At 35.2% G+C, this 17,404-nt stretch overlaps 2 protein-coding genes and 2 non-coding genes across 4 annotated transcripts; 2 read left to right on the top strand and 2 right to left on the bottom strand.

Moving 5' to 3' along the window:
* The first annotated feature begins 7,435 nt into the window (after window positions 1-7,435).
* On the top strand, window positions 7,436-11,156 carry LOC132184251 (protein DETOXIFICATION 35). The gene is made up of 7 exons (XM_059597812.1): window positions 7,436-7,893; window positions 8,306-8,931; window positions 9,454-9,510; window positions 9,736-9,974; window positions 10,073-10,191; window positions 10,482-10,568; window positions 10,847-11,156. Exons 1-7 carry the CDS (start codon window positions 7,645-7,647, stop codon window positions 10,922-10,924), a joined length of 1,455 nt encoding a protein of 484 aa, XP_059453795.1. The 5' UTR covers window positions 7,436-7,644; the 3' UTR covers window positions 10,925-11,156.
* Window positions 11,157-11,584: 428 nt separating this feature from the next.
* Window positions 11,585-11,668, top strand: TRNAL-CAA (transfer RNA leucine (anticodon CAA)). Its single transcript has one exon. It is a non-coding gene; the product is annotated as a tRNA-Leu (tRNA).
* Window positions 11,669-12,677: 1,009 nt separating this feature from the next.
* Window positions 12,678-16,136, bottom strand: LOC132168021 (rRNA 2'-O-methyltransferase fibrillarin 1-like). Its single transcript, XM_059579089.1, has 7 exons — window positions 15,940-16,136; window positions 15,185-15,510; window positions 14,855-14,950; window positions 14,649-14,726; window positions 14,386-14,562; window positions 13,159-13,227; window positions 12,678-13,044 (listed from the first exon to the last, which is right to left on the bottom strand). The coding sequence occupies exons 1-7, from the start codon at window positions 15,953-15,955 to the stop codon at window positions 12,868-12,870; spliced, it is 939 nt and encodes a 312-aa protein (XP_059435072.1). The 5' UTR covers window positions 15,956-16,136; the 3' UTR covers window positions 12,678-12,867.
* On the bottom strand, window positions 13,824-13,896 carry LOC132168326 (small nucleolar RNA snoR60). Its single transcript, XR_009438842.1, has one exon. It is a non-coding gene; the product is annotated as a small nucleolar RNA snoR60 (small nucleolar RNA).
* Window positions 16,137-17,404: the final 1,268 nt, after the last annotated feature.

Genomic DNA, 17,404 nt, shown 5'->3' with positions numbered 1-17,404 from the left:
TGACAAAATTGGTTAACAACTAAAAACCATACAAAATTCCGAACTACCTTTTATCCTCCTTTCCCCAAAATGGAATCTGGGCCTCTACAACTGCCACGTGTCAATCGAGCAGGAGATGTCACTTTTGTCACTTGCCTAACTCAACCTCCTCTCACTCCTCTCCAGTCTCCACTCTCTACCATATATATATATATTTACACCCACCACCGCACCTAAAAAGGCATTAAAACTCTACTAAATGGTAGAGGGTAAAATCGTCATTTTAGTAGTTCCATACAGTTCACGAGGAAAAAAGAGCAGTCGGCTTAAGGTGTTGGTGTAGACTGCCTAACAGAAAAACGGATCATTCTAATTTCTAAACACGTGGCTGTGAAGCGCGTTTTCGTCATTTTATACCCGTGGTTGGAGTCCACCGGGTTTAACCGGTTTCCCACCAGGAACCCAGTGGCGCCGACCGAAAAGACTCCCAAGCTACGCGCTTTTCGAGGGGCGGTAACGCGCACACGAGTATCCAAAGCCACACGAAATCCACACTCCCAGAATATCTCTCCAGAGGTGATGCAACAACTCACATGTCATCAGAATCAACGGCGCACAACATTCAAGAAACTATAAAATGTTCGGTGTTCGTCGAATCTTAGGGCGATTTATGATATTCTTATTCAATAGGGTTAAATACTAAAATTTCTTTTAGGAGTTCAATTCTTTATTTTTTTGTCCTTTAAATTTTTATTTTTATTTTTGTTATAGGAGATATTTGTGATATTTATAAAGATGAAAATGATACTTTGTTAAAATTCTGTCCAAAACTTAACAGAACGTCACGTACGTCAGCACCAATCAAAATTTGTCATATGTCATATAATTATTATTTTTTAAAAAAAAATTAAAAAATTATATATTAAAAAAAAAAAAAAAATCTTGGGGTGGGCCGGTTTGGGGATAGGAGATTTTGGGAGTAAATCATTTGAGTGGCCATTTTCTTCCTTTCCGACTAAACCATTCTTGGCTGTATGCTTGCTATCCACTAAGCTTTCTGTTGGCAGAGTTCGGCAGGTAAGAAACCGGAAATACTCTGTTTTTTGTGTCTCTGGCCATAGTTGAGCCCTTGAATCTCCACAGTTTTGTCTTGATGTCCTTCGATGTCTCCCATCTCCTTTCTGTTCAAGCCAGGAAAAAGATGAACAGATTTTTTTTTTTTTTTTTTTTACTTTAAGATCGAGAGAGAAATACCCACATGAACAAAAATGCAGTTATCTTCATCAGTATACAATTTCTCCTTTTCCTCCAAATTTCATGTGTTTGATTGGTACTGACGTGACAGAACTTGATTGGTGCTGACGTGGTATTTCGTTAAGTGTTGGACGAAATTTTAATGGAGTTACCATTTCATCTCTATAAAAACTACAGGTACCTCATGTGATAAAAATAAAAATTTGAAGAGCAAAAAATAAAGAGTTCAAATTCTAATGAGGTTTATAGTATTTAATCCTATTCAATATTCATCTTGTATTTATTGTTTTAAATATTAATATTTAGACTAAATAAAAAGATGGGGAGGAGTTAGGTGCAAGGGAGGATGCCTAATTGTATGCAACACGCGGTGAACAGGTGGGAAAGAGTTAGGTAAATGAATAAAATTAATATACTTAAACTTCTAGAATTCCAAAACACAAAGATTGTTGAAAAGTTTGCGGTCACGAGGTTTGATATATATTGTGAGTCTTTTACACCTCATAGTTTTCAAATTTGTCTTGTCCCAAAACAATACTGGATTCTCGACGATTAGACGCAAGTCGTATGAAAGTTCTACGACCATTAATGTTGTCTTCTCTGTTCATAGAACGAATCAAAATACACGTGCATTCGTTAAAATCAACCTTTGACTCCACAAAGAAGAAGTGGTCAATTAGCTAAGAGTATGCGTTACCACGAAGGGGCAATTATTATTATTATTATTTTTTTTAATTTTATTTTATATATATATATATATATATATATATATATATATATATATATTAGATTGGTTGAATTTCATACATGAGAAGCACATAAATTTTAATAGTTTTCCGTGACTTTTATTTTTCAATTAAGTGAGAACTCATGGAAGATTCAAGATTGCAACATGATGATGATATTTTTGCGACCAGTTTTTTATTTACAAAATTGAGTCCTCCCACTTGTTCCAATTCAGCATCCACTTGTTCGATCCGAGTTTCCAAGCAATTGACATTTACATTTTTTTTTTAAAAAAAAAAAATTTCTATCAATAGAAATAAAGTCTAAATTAGAAATCACTTTCTATTTTTTTTTTTTCTAATTAATATAATGTTGTTATCTATGATATGACTTTGAGTCTAATTGTTAAAAACAGAAATGGCAAAGCGACGCCCACAGCCTCCAAGGGGCAGTCAGCCCACCTATGAATGGCAAGGGTGGCCGGAACCCCATTATGTTTGCTGGGAACGTAAAACATGTATAATACACGCAAAGTATATCTGTCGGAAGCATATATATATATATAGACTAGTGCATGCTTAAGAATTTTAAAAAAGTAGATGATCGCTATGATCGTGTCTTTCTCGTGTCCCTGCTAACCTCGTTTTTCCCATTTTTCAAAAACATGCATGTAAACACCTTTCTCCTGTTGTACTCCAAACATTTATAACCACCAAACCATGCATCACATTTTGTCTCAATCGATCGTCAACGTGCTCTTTTTCATGTCGTCATCTAACTAATTAACCAAGAGCTAGCAAACTAACATTTATATTTATTTTTCTGAAATTTAATTAAAGAAAAACCAATAACACAATGCATCTAATTATTAATTCATCACAGCTTCCCGTGCCTGTACCGCTCATTGGCTTTGTTTCAATAATCAATTCATTATATATATATACTCTTATTAGGGTTCGTCTAACACAAGCAAATAATCAAGCACCAAGAGATCGAGCAACGTCAAATTTACGTGAAAAAAACCCTCTAGAAATACTCAGATTTATCATATATTGTGTTTTGCATCCATTATTAATTGGTGTTGTAATTAGATTGAACGTTATAATTAAAATATTTGAGAGCAAATATTTGGTGCATGAAGCTTTCGTTTGCGTTTGCGATGAGTCATATATAATATTGATTCAATAAAATATGGATGGTTATATGCAATAAATAAATGTCATGTAATGCCCCATCAGGCATCAGATCAGATGGCACAACATTTTTAATGCATAAATAAAACGAGACTTGTGGCTCAATTAGACCGCTAGCTAGCATTTATTTTTTGTAGCTTTCATTTGCAATCAAAATTTTAATGTGTTGGTAACTTAGCTAGCAAGACTACTTATTATTAAGTGAATTTGCTTCAATTCGGAGATAAAACATCAACAATTAATTAATACTGGAACAGGCCGGGTGCCACTTGGTTGACCTTTTGGAAAATGTTAAAAAGTCAAATATAAAAATATCATAATTGTTGTTTACTTTCTTGAGAATACAAGTACCAGTTGACTTATGGTGAATGGTGTAAAGGGTTGATTTTTTTTTTTTAATTAGTTAAAAATAATCATTGATTTAAACATCAATTGAAACTGTCACATCAACATTATAAAATAAAAATAAAAATTTTAAAATTATTATTATTATTTATTTATTTATTTATTTTAAAAAAAAACAACTACATTCATCAGCATTAGGAATTAGGCATGTCAATGGTTATCACAAAACATATACCTTAAACATGTTCGACATTTTTTTTTTCCCTTTAAATAGCAAATAAGCTGACTAGACGTCACGGTTCATTTTGTTTTGACAAGGGCAAAGCTTCCCCAACCTTCTATCCTTCTCTTGACACGACATTTGTGTGTGTGTTTTTTTTAAGGGGCTTATTTGATAACGATTTCTTCTTCTTCTTCTTCTTTCTTTTCTTTTATAAAAAATATATATATTTTTAATATTAACAAACAATTTTTTTTTGACCTTTCTCTCACAACAAATTTAAAACTCTTTTTATTTCATATAACATCAACCAATTTTTTTCGTACTTTCTTATTTCAAAACTCTTTACCTCTCATATCTAACAATTTGTTGCAACTTGTAAGTACACTTGTTAGTAATGTCTTCCACATTGAGAAAGCATATATATATATATATATATATATATGGACTCAAGCCCATTAACTCATTAGTTTTTGGGATAGAGTAGTATTCAAATATGTATATGAATGTTTCATCATTGTATAACATTGTGATAGATCATTTAAAAATTATATATTTTGAAGAAAAAAAAAATTCAGGAAGCTTTATTTATGCCTTCCCTTTTACCACGAGCGCCGTAATGAGGGGTCTGAGTGGGCATTTCAGAATGATGGAATCAGAACCGTTGGATTTTTGTGAGGAGCACGTGTTTGTCGCCTATTTGTGGCACAGTATTAGTTGCAGTGGAGGACAGGCCCACGTGAACTTACATCCCAGAACTGTATTGGGTTGGGTCAAATGTTTTGTTCTAAAATATAATAATTTGAGAGCGGGTAAGTTTAAGAATGGCGTTGCAATGTAAAAGCAGTAAGCTTTTTCTTTGAAATTTCTTATAGATCGAGATCGATGACGTGGTGGAATATTGTGCAACGCTAAAAATTGCGTAGGACGAGGTCGTATTTGCGTGTTGTACTTGTATGTATACCTTTGAGGCAATGGAAAGGGGAGCCCAACCTTTGGACAATAACAAAAGCTACGACAAGTTCAATGTATGACTCAAATTGATTGTTCAAATCAAGTGCCGCCACTTTGTGGGTCATATTGTGAGCTAAATTAGGACATGTCTGTCTCCCTAAAAAAAAATTAACATTCAACACCCACATTTGGTCCCTCACCAAGTAAGAAAACTTTTTCAAAGTGGTCTCGCCTTCTATTGAAATATTCAATAATCAATTTGAACAATTACCGTAAGAGAGCGCACATAAAACCCAACTCTCTCGGGTAAATTTTCGAGCTTTTCAAAATTTATTTGAGTAGATAAGTCTCATATAAACTCTCTCATAATACTATATATTTCAATTCGAACAAAATTGTTTTGAATCCATGAAATCAATGATAATAGAAGGTGATCCATGAGTGAGGAGGGGGGATTTCTTGAAATAAAACCGCACTTTAGATTTTTAAATTTGGCATGCTTTCCCTGTTTGGATTTTTTTTTTCTTTTTTGATTTTAATAATTAGGGTAAAGATGGTTGTAAATGAGGTGCATTAAACCTAAACTCCAAATCCGTTATAAAGAAAAAGAGCACTTTAATGAAACCCTATTGTATATGTATATTGATTGAGTGGCGGTGCATTGGCCACATTTCCCCAGAATCTGGCCATGAGTGCCACATTATGGCATATTTAGTTTAATAGCTCAAAATTTAATACTTGATTATGGGAAAAGAAGATAGAAATCATCTTTAAATGTGTAGGTAATCACGCATGCAATAGCACATGAGATGAATCATATCAGGTCGATTGTTTTTGGTCAAATCATAAACTAATTAGTTTGTATTAAAGCTCTTTCTGGTGGGTAGGTGATGATGCTCCAGCCCATCTGAGCGTCGAGAGATTGGGCCCAAAGTTGGTCCTCTACATCTAATGTGGTTAATTAAAAGTGACAAGGTATTCATTTTCTTTCATGTGTATTTATCACCGGTGATTTAAGGCTTAGTGTTTGCTTGTTTGGTTTGTATCATATAGAGGCATAGATATAAGATTATATAGGATAACTTTAATTTGACCCTTTTAACTTAACTTGTCAAACCTCTTAATCCTAAATGTTATCTCTTTATTCGGCTTTTATATTTTATTTTTCATTGTATTTATAAATTTCTTCACATGAGCCGTGTAAAAAATTGATAGCCCTAAATGTTGCATGTCTAGTTTGAATTGTATCGAAACATGAGTATAAGACTATACAATAAACCATAATCTGACCCATTTACCCTTTAATCATAACTCATTAATTTCGTGTTGAGTTCATGGATGCTCTACAAATTGTGGGCCCTAACCTTACAGCTCTTCAAACTGGATTGAGATCCCCTATAATTCTCTTTAAATTTGAGATTCTTAAATTCATAAATCTCAGTAGTTAATTTCATATAAGCGTCTAAAATAAGTCATGTTTTAATATTTAATGAGAAAGCTACCCTCAATAAATTTAATAAGCCATATTTCCTCATTAAATACTGAAACATGGCTTATTTTAAACGCTTAAATAAGATGAACAACTAAAATTTATGAATTTAAGAATCTTAAAATTTTTAAAAATTGTAGAAAATTTCAAACCGTCGGGTGGAAGACCCTTATGAAACAGCCATGTTTACAATGAACCATTCATGGGTTGGTCCAGCTGGGGTCCAATCAGGATTCGTATCTATAATGTTGGACTTTGTTGCTGTTTTCATTTATATTCTCTTATTTAGGCGAGAGGGAGAAGGGATGCAATAGGTATGCAATAGGTATCCCTCCTCAAAACGACAGTTCAGAGTGTTCAATAGTAAGCAATACACAAGTCTTGGTCGTGGGCCGGCACTATCACCGTCACTCCGTCCTTTTCATGTTGAACACTCTTGGTGATGGCCTACCTCGGTCCCCCTAATTCTGTCATTGCCAGCAGTTTTACTATTTTAATTATCAATTTTCACTATTTTATTTAAAATATTATTTTTTAAATACTTCTTTATATATTTAACTTTTTTCAAAAAATAAAGAATGAGAGAAAAAAATTATATTATTTTTTATTCATTTTGTGAGTGAATAGTATTCACTATCTTTAGTAAGTATTGTTCACTCACTATTTTAATCAAATTTTATTTTAGTTAAAATGGTAAGTTTAAAAAGTGAAGATTTAAACTACTTTTATTAAATTATCTCATAAAAATAATTAAAAAATAATTTTGGTGAAACTGCAAGAAGTGCTCTTAACAGTTTCAATTTTTTTTTTTTTTTCCCAAAAAAAATGAGTGGTGAGGAATAAGGAATGATGATGCGCTATATATATATATATATATAAGTTGTTGAATTTTGTGGCATATGCATATATAGGTACAATGAGCAGGAAACTTATAGAATGCGTCCAAAATTCTGATAAAGTATATACATCACACGGTGACAGTAGGTATGACAAGTGTACATATCATTTTACATTCACACCCACCCTCTCAATCATTCCCCAGGGCACCGTTAGATATTTTCTCATTAATATTATGCATTAAACTTTGATAAATAAAAATCACATTTAAAAAATAAATAAAAAAAAGGGCCCCATGTATCAAGGAATATTTATTTGCTAATTGTATATTATTTTCTAAATTTGTTCTCTCACATATATATATGCATGTTAATTAAGCATATATATATATATATATATATATATATATATGTTATTTTGTTTGGTTCTCTGAAATTGGAAAACGAAAATGATGGGTTGAAGACGTAAATTAAGATGATGACATGAAAGAAGCATGAGCTGTGTATGTGTACGGTGTAGGAAAGGAGGTCATTCAAAGCGCAACAACCAGTCGGTTCAGTTTTCAAAACCGAACCTACCACTTATCACTCTAACGACTCCCACTACTCCGAGCAGCTAATTTGCTTGCCCCCGACACAACCGCCGGAATGGAGACGCCGTTGATCGACGGGGATGGGGACTACTCGCCGGCCAGGACCGTGGCGGAGGTGCGCCGGGTGTTCTGCAGAGAGACGGTGAAGATGTGGAAGATAGCGGGGCCCATTGCTTTCAACATTTTGTGCCAGTTCGGGACCAACTCCGTCACCAACATCTTCGTCGGCCACATGGGAGATATCGAGCTCTCTGCCGTCGCTATCGCTCTCTCCGTCGTTGGCACCTTCTCCTTCGGCTTCATGGTTTTCTCCTCTCCCTCTCTCTCTCTGCTCTGTTTCTGTCTGTCTAAAGAATCCATCTGCAGCTGTATGTATGTGTAATGTGGATGTGCATAGTCACATGCATGCATGTGTATGTGTATGTATGTGTGTCAATTAAGTATTATTATTTTTTTATTGTGATCTATGTATTCTATCATATGTACTCTATATATTACATGCGCTTCTTGTGTTTGATTTATAGTTTTTTTTTTTTTTTTCTCAATCCCAATCCCACATTGAATTGTAAGCTACATGAATTGAAAGACAATGAATTCGTTCCATACTTTATGTACTGTATGCGGTTATGTGGATCTTTTGGTGGCCGTCAGGTGCCTGCTAGAACAGAGAGAGAAAGAGAGAGAGAGATGAGGCTAATTAATATTGTATTGTACAGCTTGGAATGGGGAGTGCCCTTGAGACGCTTTGTGGCCAAGCTTTTGGTGCTGGACAAGTTTACCTGCTGGGTGTTTACATGCAACGTTCATGGATAATCCTATGGGTCTCCTGCATCATTCTCTTGCCAATTTACGTATTTGCTACCCCAATTCTAAAGCTTCTTGGGCAAGCAGATGAGATAGCTGATCTTGCGGGAGAATTCACCATACTAATCATTCCTCAGTTGTTCTCACTTGCCATCAACTTCCCCACCTCGAAGTTCCTCCAGGCCCAGAGCAAGGTTACTGTGCTCGCTTGGATTGGGTTTGTGGCTCTAATCATACACGTTGGGCTGCTTTGGCTCTTCATATATGTATTCGATTGGGGGTTAACTGGTGCAGCCGTAGCATTTAATATCACAGGTTGGGAGATCGCCGTGGCTCAGGTTGTGTATGTTACAGTTTGGTGCAACGAAGGCTGGACTGGACTGTCCTGGACGGCATTCAACGATATATGGGCCTTTGTTAGGCTCTCCCTTGCATCAGCGGTTATGCTTTGCCTAGAGATTTGGTATATGATGAGCATAATCATTCTAACTGGCCACCTTGATAATGCCATCATTGCTGTTGATTCCCTCTCTATTTGGTAAGCTCACAACTTGTGAGGCATACTCTTGCTTGCTTGATGCTTCTGCTATCAAATTGCAAAATTATAGGAAGGGATAATTTTATATTCACTCAAACCCTCCTTCATAGGTAAGGCTTAAATATTTAGGGAGGTGAATTGATCAATATATTATATATGTTTGAACTTAAAACATTTGACTCTGATATCATATTAAATCATCACCCATCCCAAAAACTTAAGCAAATGATTTAACCATTTGAAAGCTTGCAAAACCAAAAAAGAGTTTGATTTCTGTTGCTGAAGAAACATTGATCTCATTTCAATCATTTAATTAATACTTTAACGCTCTAGAATACCTTTAATTACACTATCTTTTGGAGCACAATATATGTATGTTTTTGACAGCATGAACAGTTAAGATTATGCACCTCTCAACGTATTGGTTTCCATGGTTTGATCTCTTATATTTGATTTCCATGTTCACAATTTTGAATTTTCCTTAATTACTTTGTACTAATTCATTCAACTTTTATCTTTCAGCATGAATTTCAACGGGTGGGAAGCAATGTTGTTCATTGGAATAAATGCAGCTATAAGGTACATAACCAATACTCTGAATCTATTTCAATAGCATTTTATGACAAGTAACACTTTAAAGTGTCAAATTAGACATGGGTGATGACCATAAAACAAGTAATAATTGATCACTATGACACTGTGTCATGTATTGCTGTAAAAGTACTTGATTAACAATTTAAAGATTCAGTCAAACTGTTCAAAGAAAATCCGTGTAGCTGATCTTCCTTTATTCTACATTTGCAGTGTTCGAGTTTCTAATGAACTTGGATTAGGACATCCAAGAGCTGCCAAATACTCTGTTTATGTGACAGTCTTTCAGTCCCTACTCCTGGGGATCTTTTTCATGGTGGTTATCCTGATTACCAAGGACTATTTTGCCATCATTTTCACAAGCAGTGTAGAGTTACGACAAGCTGTCTCTAAACTAGCATTCCTTCTTGGTGTGACCATGGTTCTTAATAGTGTTCAGCCTGTGATTTCAGGTATCCTATTATTTGGCTTCTCCTACTTCTATGTTGTAAAATAAGCCTCTCATAACTCATTCCTCTTCTTATAATATCTCTTGGAATCATTTTTACAGGCGTTGCTATTGGAGGTGGGTGGCAAGCATTGGTGGCTTATATCAACTTGGGTAGTTATTACATTTTCGGGCTTCCACTTGGATACCTTCTTGGTTACAAAGCAAATTTGGGAGTAGCGGTAAAGTATTTGAATTCCAGCTGCTATACTAATAAGCTGTCTTTCATTGTAAAAGCCTTCCTATCAATGCCTCAATCTAAGCTTAGTCATTGTCTCTTGAAAAAGAAGAGGGCCTTATTTGATCCGTTTCCTTTTCATCATAATCTGCAGTGTCTCCATTAATATATATCCATGATCATCAATCCAAAACGGGAAAAAAAAAAAAATGATTTACTTGCATTGACGACTCTGTTTATGTTGTTTCCTCTCCTATTAATTAGTTTCATTGCTAATGAATTTCACGATTTCAGGGACTTTGGGGGGGCATGATATGTGGAACTGCTCTACAAACTTTGCTTCTCGTGATTGTACTATCTAGAACCAACTGGAACAAGGAGGTAAGGAAAATTCTCCTATGAAAAAGCTATGTTAGCTTGATGTTTTGAAACTTCTAATTTACTTGACCCTGGAAGCATCTGGTGGGTCTTGGATTTTTTTCAAAGAGAAAAAGAAATTTTACATCTGATATATAAAAAAAAATTACAAGAGGTAAAGAGACATTTAGATGGTGCTGATTCTCTTGGATGATTGTATGTTTGGTGGAGAAGGTCTCATTGTATTTGTGTGTATAGAAAGGTTGAAAATAATAAGTATATTGATAAGAAATCACTGGCAGGTTGAACAAACGTCAGACCGCATGAGGAAGTGGGGTGGCCAAGACATCAAAATCGAGAAGATAGATGAGAACGTGTGAAGTTGCTGATTAGAAATCTGGCCAACTATTTTTTTGAGTGCCTTAACTGGTCCCAAATAAACTAGTACAATTTTCAAATAAGCCTCAATTTTGAGCTGAAGATAGCAGCGAAAACATCGATAATTGGAGATGCATGTTTGAATGTAGGCCTCATCATAAGCTCTCAGCTAACTCTGCTGATTCTGCTAAAGATTTACATTTTTATGAACAGATTCTGTATCAATTGCTCCTATTTATATCGTGATCAACTGATGTTTCACAAATCATTCAAATTGCACTGCTTTGCCAATTACAATGATACGAGTGAATATACGAAGCTCTGCCTTGATATCATCATCTACAATACCGTCCAGAATTTTACAGATTTGCTGAAAAAGACTCATCTGAATCTGGTCCATCCATAACCAAGCCCTTTCTCAGTGACTTAGTTTTTCTTTTTTTTCTAAGGAGACAAGCTTCAAAAACTGTCTTACGCCTAAACAATGATAAATCTTTCCATTGACCAAAAATTTTCGCCCACACCAGGTACTAAAAAATACCCAAAAAAAAAATGCTTTCTAATAGTACTTTACACAGCCCCCATCCATCCGATTGTTTTGTAATAATATTCTATCAGTAAGAATTAGTGATGTGGACAAAAGAGGCACAAAAGCCATCCAAGTCAGGATGGCCGAGTGGTCTAAGGCGCCAGACTCAAGTTCTGGTCTTCGTGAGAGGGCGTGGGTTCAAATCCCACTTCTGACAATATTTATTTTTCATTCGGGTTTTTTACTTTACATACACTTATTAAGGTTTTAAGTGTATCCTTGGATTCATAGTCACTCCGTTAATAACACCAGCACAATCAGATTTGCCCAAGCATTCTCCATTACCGCATGTTCAATTTCTTAATTTTGTTCATTTCGTATGTATACTGTGTCGATGCAAAAAAAAAAAAAATGAAATTAGTTGTAGGTTAAATACTGAAGGACAGGATCTCACATTCATTGACATTGTTATGCAATTACATCAATTGTCAATGCAAATAATTCCACTACCTATGACTCTATAAGGCGGCGATTAAGTGCTGCTCACCTCACTCCTCTCCTCAATGATGGATGAGTATTTTTTGAGGGCTAGATAGAGTGTTTAGAGTTTATACAGTTTCAATAGTTCAAAGTCTTGTCTGTTGACTGAAAAATGCCAATCTTCGATCCAAATACTTATTATTCCTCCAAAGAGGAATAATAACATGGGAGTGAGAGAAGGGGCTCCCTTGGTCGAGCTAGGGAGGCCCTGGCTGCACAACTTGGCCCAAGACGGTAAGTTTATGTCTTGAAAAGTTGTCATCCTCTCAGAACCAAGAATATGGAAGGAAGCCCTCACCTAATGAATGATCCACGTTATATGGAATAATTTCCGTACCAAAAGAGATTTGTTACTAGATCGTCTTGGACACTGGGGATCTTTATGCCAAACATTCTACTCGAGGAATGATTCACTTCATTCTACCCACCATCTTCACTTCATCATTTTGATTTTTTCCCAAAAAAAAAAAAAATAAAAGTAGAGAGAGAAGAGATGGTAGGTAGAACGTTAAAAAGCATTCTCCCATTCTACTCGTTTTTGGTGAAAACTTTCAGGTCCATAGTACGCAGTTGACGGAACATTTTTGCTTCTCTCGATATTCTTTGGCATCTTTGCCAGCCCTTTCTCTTTGAAGTAATGCAAAAACATTTATTTGAGTGGCAAAAAGATAAGCAACACCAGACAATGCTTAGGACGATTCATCGATATTATATTAAAAAGTATCGAATTGATTAAACCACAATAATTAGAAGAGATTGAGAGGAACAATGATGTTTCAATACCAACTATAACCATATATCTTAAGACATGCCCCCACCTCAGTCGGAAAAAAAAAACAAGAGAAAAACAAAAATGTGCCCCCACATTTCTACCCTCTAGGCAGCAGCTTTGGATTTTTTAGGGACACGGTAGCCACCAACCACACAAGCATGGTCACGCTCATAGGGTTCAAGAGTAACTTGTTCGAATGGCTTGAACTGATCCTGCTTCAGCTTGTTCACCTCACTCTGAAATACGGCCTCAGCAGGCTGTGTTGAGTCGATACAGTTGGCCTGAAACATACAACCAAATAATCAGCATCAAATTTCAACTCATTGCAAGTACATCACTTGACGATTCTATACAATCAGTGGGCATATAGGGGAGAAAAACACATATCTACGCACCTTAATGGAAATTACAAAATGGCCGCCAGCTTTCAGAAAATATGATGCATTCAATGCTAGAATCCTTGCCTGTAAAGATTTAAGAAAATCCACATAAAGCAGACTAGAGGCAAGATGGGAAGATACCAGCCCGGGCAGAGTTAGTTGGGGACAACCATTTCCGAGAAGGGAAAGGAAACATGACCAAAATATATTGGTTTCCATCTGTAAAAGTGCGTACAGGTAGATGGAACCCAACTACTGAATCTCCCAATAAAAGAATAACACTTGATAGCTAGCTATTCATCGTTGAGCAGCCAAAGCTCCGATTCATGTACATACATGATCAACTTGAATAACACTTGATAGCTAGCTATTCATTGTCCGAAAAGTCGAGGAGCCAAAGCTCTGATTCATGTACATACATGATCAACTTGAATGGTGATCCAGAATTAAATTTTAAGTTTCATTTTGCTAAATATAAAAGTACACAAAACAAAGCTCCAACTGCTGTGGAGCTCATACAAAGATTCAAGAACTATCCAGTAAGAGAGGAACTATAAACGGATTCAAAATTTCGGACTAAGGGGAAGGGAGAAATAAAAGACTATGTTAAAGCATATACTCTAGATATAAAAAAACGCATACACACAATAACAATAAAGAATAACGTGACTTCATGAAAACGCATCAGAAAACTCGAGCTTTCATCACCCATTTCGTCTTGAAGGGGAATCCGAGTTAACTCATCATATGCATCATGATTCAGTACAAGATAAAAATGTTAAAAAAAAAAAATTATATATATAAAGCTTACAAATACCAAGTGTAAACAAACACAAAATAATGAAAGAATTATTTTTTGTAGCTAAGCAAAGACAACAAAGGACAAAGGACAACAAAACAGGAAAAACATAAAACCAAGAAAAACACCCGCAAAAACCCAAAAGACAGAAAACACCACCAAAAAAATCTAATTATCTAATTTTAGACAAGTAACAAAATTGCAAAACAACATTCATATGAAAATATGAAAACTCTTCTGAACATATATTCAAAAAATATAGTTTGTCAAGGAACTAGGAACAAGCTTATTGTAGCAACAAGGAACACAGCAAAAAGACCTGGGACATTTCACATGCATTAAAAAAAGACCTCGCCACCACTTCAACAGAAAATAGTACCACCCCCTAGTATCTTTTTAAATTTCTGAGAATGAATTGAGCCAAAAACACACAAGGAGCACACCTGATCTGGTTGGGCAACGTCAGAGAATATCACATCAACCATGCCAACAAGCATACGGTACTTGGAAGGATGTCTAGCATCTTCAATGATTGGGATAACATTGGTACGCTTCTTTGCCATATTAACCAAGTCTCTGCCACTTCTATGAGAAAACTCCACTGCATAAACTACTCCATTCTAGAAGAAAAATTGCTTATTTTTCAGCAACGCTTTCCAATATTAAAAATGTATATTAAATACTACAATATCATATAGGGACTTACAGGACCAACAATGTCAGACACGTGAGAGACGGTGGTTCCAGAAGCAGCCCCAAGGTAGAGAACCCGAGCACCAGGTTTCTTCAATAAACGTATTAAAACGTGAATATAAAAACATTTTGATTATGCATATAACTATAAAACTATAATGTATCAAAGACATGAAGAACAGAATTGGAAGTGCATTAAAACATGAAGTAGATACTCACAATCCATATCTCATCAACACCACCAATAATTGCAGCAGCCAACTTCGAACGAAATGGGTTCCAGACTCTGTATTCAACTTTTGTTCCATCCTCATTCTGGAGGAAAAAATGATAATATTTACCAAGCAAGAACAAAAAGTCTAAAGTTCAGCACAATCACGATAGTCTAGAGATGCAATGGGATAGTTTTTCCTGAACCCTTAAGCCATTACCTACTGTTCATGAAGGAAGAGTAGATGATTTCTTGGACACAATTTTAACAAAGTAAACTTGAGGGATTACTTAATCGAACACATTCAAAAATAAAGATATCTGGTGGCAGTAAATAACCTGCACGGAGACCCTCTTCTCATTGTAGACAGCTTCACCGGGGACCAAATTCTTGGTAACAATAGCATCTTCTTTACCCTTAGCGATGAACACTCCCCCGTGCCTATGAGGCTCAACAACGACCTTGCTTCCACCTCTCATACCACCTCTACCTCCACCCCTACCTCTTCCACCACCTCCTCGGCCAGCACCTCGTCCTCCACCACGGCCTCTCATGGCGCTACCACCTCTGTCCCCGCCTCTTCCACCACCGAAACCTCTACCTCTACCTCTGTCGCCGCCTCTTCCGCCTCCAAAACCCCTGCCACCACCGGCACCGCCACGCCCTGCCCAAGATCAACCAATCAGAAAGACCAAACAAAGATCTAACCATAAAAACTCTGTTGGGTCGTAGAGCAAATATACAAAACCATATAAAGCTTACATACTTTGATTTTCTACAACGAAACACTGATGATTCAGAAACAGAAAGTCAATAATACCTAAGAACTCTGTTCTTTAGATGAGAGAAGTTGAGCAAGTGAAATGACTAAAAATCTCACCCATCCGTGCATGATTAATTGTTTATTATTCGTAACATAAAACCAAAAAAAAAAAAAAAAAAAAAAAAAAAAAAAAAGCAAAGGCTTTCAACTACAGAGATTCATAGATACACAACAAATCCGATAATACTGAGTTTGGTAGCGGAGAAATAAGAAACAAGCACGAGAAACCATTACATTAGGCTAAAGACGTTCTAAACAGAGGGAAGTTACCTCGAGGAGGTCTCATTGCGGCTACTCTGAGAGTCGAGAGAGAATGAGAGACAGCGGTTTTCAGCAAGAGAAGGCAGAGTTTTAGGGTTTTCAGCAGCGACTTCTCTATGGGCCTTCGGGCGGGGTTTTATAGACGGACATTAGGGTTTAGGTTAGGGTTTTTGATGTTTGCTGGGGGAGTCGGATTCCGGTCAATGGCCAAGATGTGTCTAGAGAGATCTTAGGGTTGGGACATTTGTCCTATTAATATAAATAATAATAAAATATTATTTATATTTTAAAAATAATTAAAAAATAAAATAAATAATAATAATAATAATAAAGTAAAATTAATAATAATAATAATAATACTTTGAAGCTTTTTTATGTATTTATTTATGCATCCACTCATTATTATTGTTTTTCCTTCCTATCATTTTTAAAAACAAACTTGTGCATTGCATAGGTTTCAATCTTGTATTATTATTGTTTCAGTATTGGGCTTGGATTCTGATCCCCTCCAATTATAAAGAAAAATGAGTTTCTCATTTTCTTAATCGTAACCGTCAGATGAATCGAAACTCAAAAATAAACACAATCACATTAGATTATATATCAAATATGAATTAATAATTAATTTTTTAATTCATATTAGATATATAATCCATTGTGGTTGTGTTTGTTTTTGGGTTTTGATATTGAGATATCTTGGACCCTTAAATTTATCTGACAGCTAGAATTAGGAAAATGAGAAAATCATTTTTCTTAATAGCAGGAGGGTATCCAAATCCAATTCTCCACCTTATCATTAACAGCCACATAGCCTTGGCAAACATCAAAAACCCTAAACCCTAATGTCCGTCTATAAAACCTTGCCCGAAGGCCCAAAGAGAAGTTGTTGCCGTCTCTTGCTAAAAATCCCTTGGATTTACTTTTGCCTCTCAAAGATCTTAGTTGTTCATCTCATTTAAGCGTCTAAAATAAGCCATATTTCATAATTTAATGAGAAAGTTACTAAGTAACATAAATTTAATAAGGTAGAAAACTATCATTTTGTTTTATGTCAAACTAGCCGACTCTTTTGTAAAAAAACTCTCTATTATATATATATATAAGATAAGATATGCCTCTTTTTTTCTTTTTCTTTTTTGTAAGAAGTGAGAATTGTGGCAGTCTTTCAGCTTATCTCAAATGGCTTGAGCATTATTCATGCCTTGACTATATAATTTCAATAGAAGTCTCCCAAATAAATTTCACATTGAACTCCAATTTAAAATAGAGTTGAGCTACATACTGTACCGAATTTTTCTTTTCTTTTCTCTTTTATAAATAATTTTGTATTGAATAAACAAATAATATTTTAAATGATTTGAAAAAATATAGTAGCTCAGTCTAAATTTTTGTTTATTTATGAGTAATTCTACAAACTACTTTTTGTCACATAGTTATTTCACAATACTGATATGACAATTTCAACCAACTATTA

Source organism: Corylus avellana, chromosome ca1 (assembly GCF_901000735.1).
Source record: "Corylus avellana chromosome ca1, CavTom2PMs-1.0".
Lineage (NCBI taxonomy): Eukaryota > Viridiplantae > Streptophyta > Magnoliopsida > Fagales > Betulaceae > Corylus > Corylus avellana.
Note: the sequence above shows the minus strand (reverse complement) of the source record. Positions and strands in the feature narration are given on the sequence as shown.

Excerpts from the sequence above, each read along its gene's own strand:
- LOC132184251 (XM_059597812.1), top strand. The coding sequence starts at position 7,645 with ATGGAGACGCCGTTGATCGACGGGGATGGGGACTACTCGCCGGCCAGG. Across the intron at positions 9,511-9,735 it reads GGAATAAATGCAGCTATAAG|TGTTCGAGTTTCTAATGAAC; the intron begins GTACATAACCAA and ends CTACATTTGCAG. Across the intron at positions 10,569-10,846 it reads GAACCAACTGGAACAAGGAG|GTTGAACAAACGTCAGACCG; the intron begins GTAAGGAAAATT and ends AATCACTGGCAG.
- LOC132168021 (XM_059579089.1), bottom strand. Across the intron at positions 14,563-14,648 it reads TGTCTGACATTGTTGGTCCT|AATGGAGTAGTTTATGCAGT; the intron begins GTAAGTCCCTAT and ends TTTTTCTTCTAG. Across the intron at positions 13,045-13,158 it reads ATTTTGTAATTTCCATTAAG|GCCAACTGTATCGACTCAAC; the intron begins GTGCGTAGATAT and ends TGTATGTTTCAG.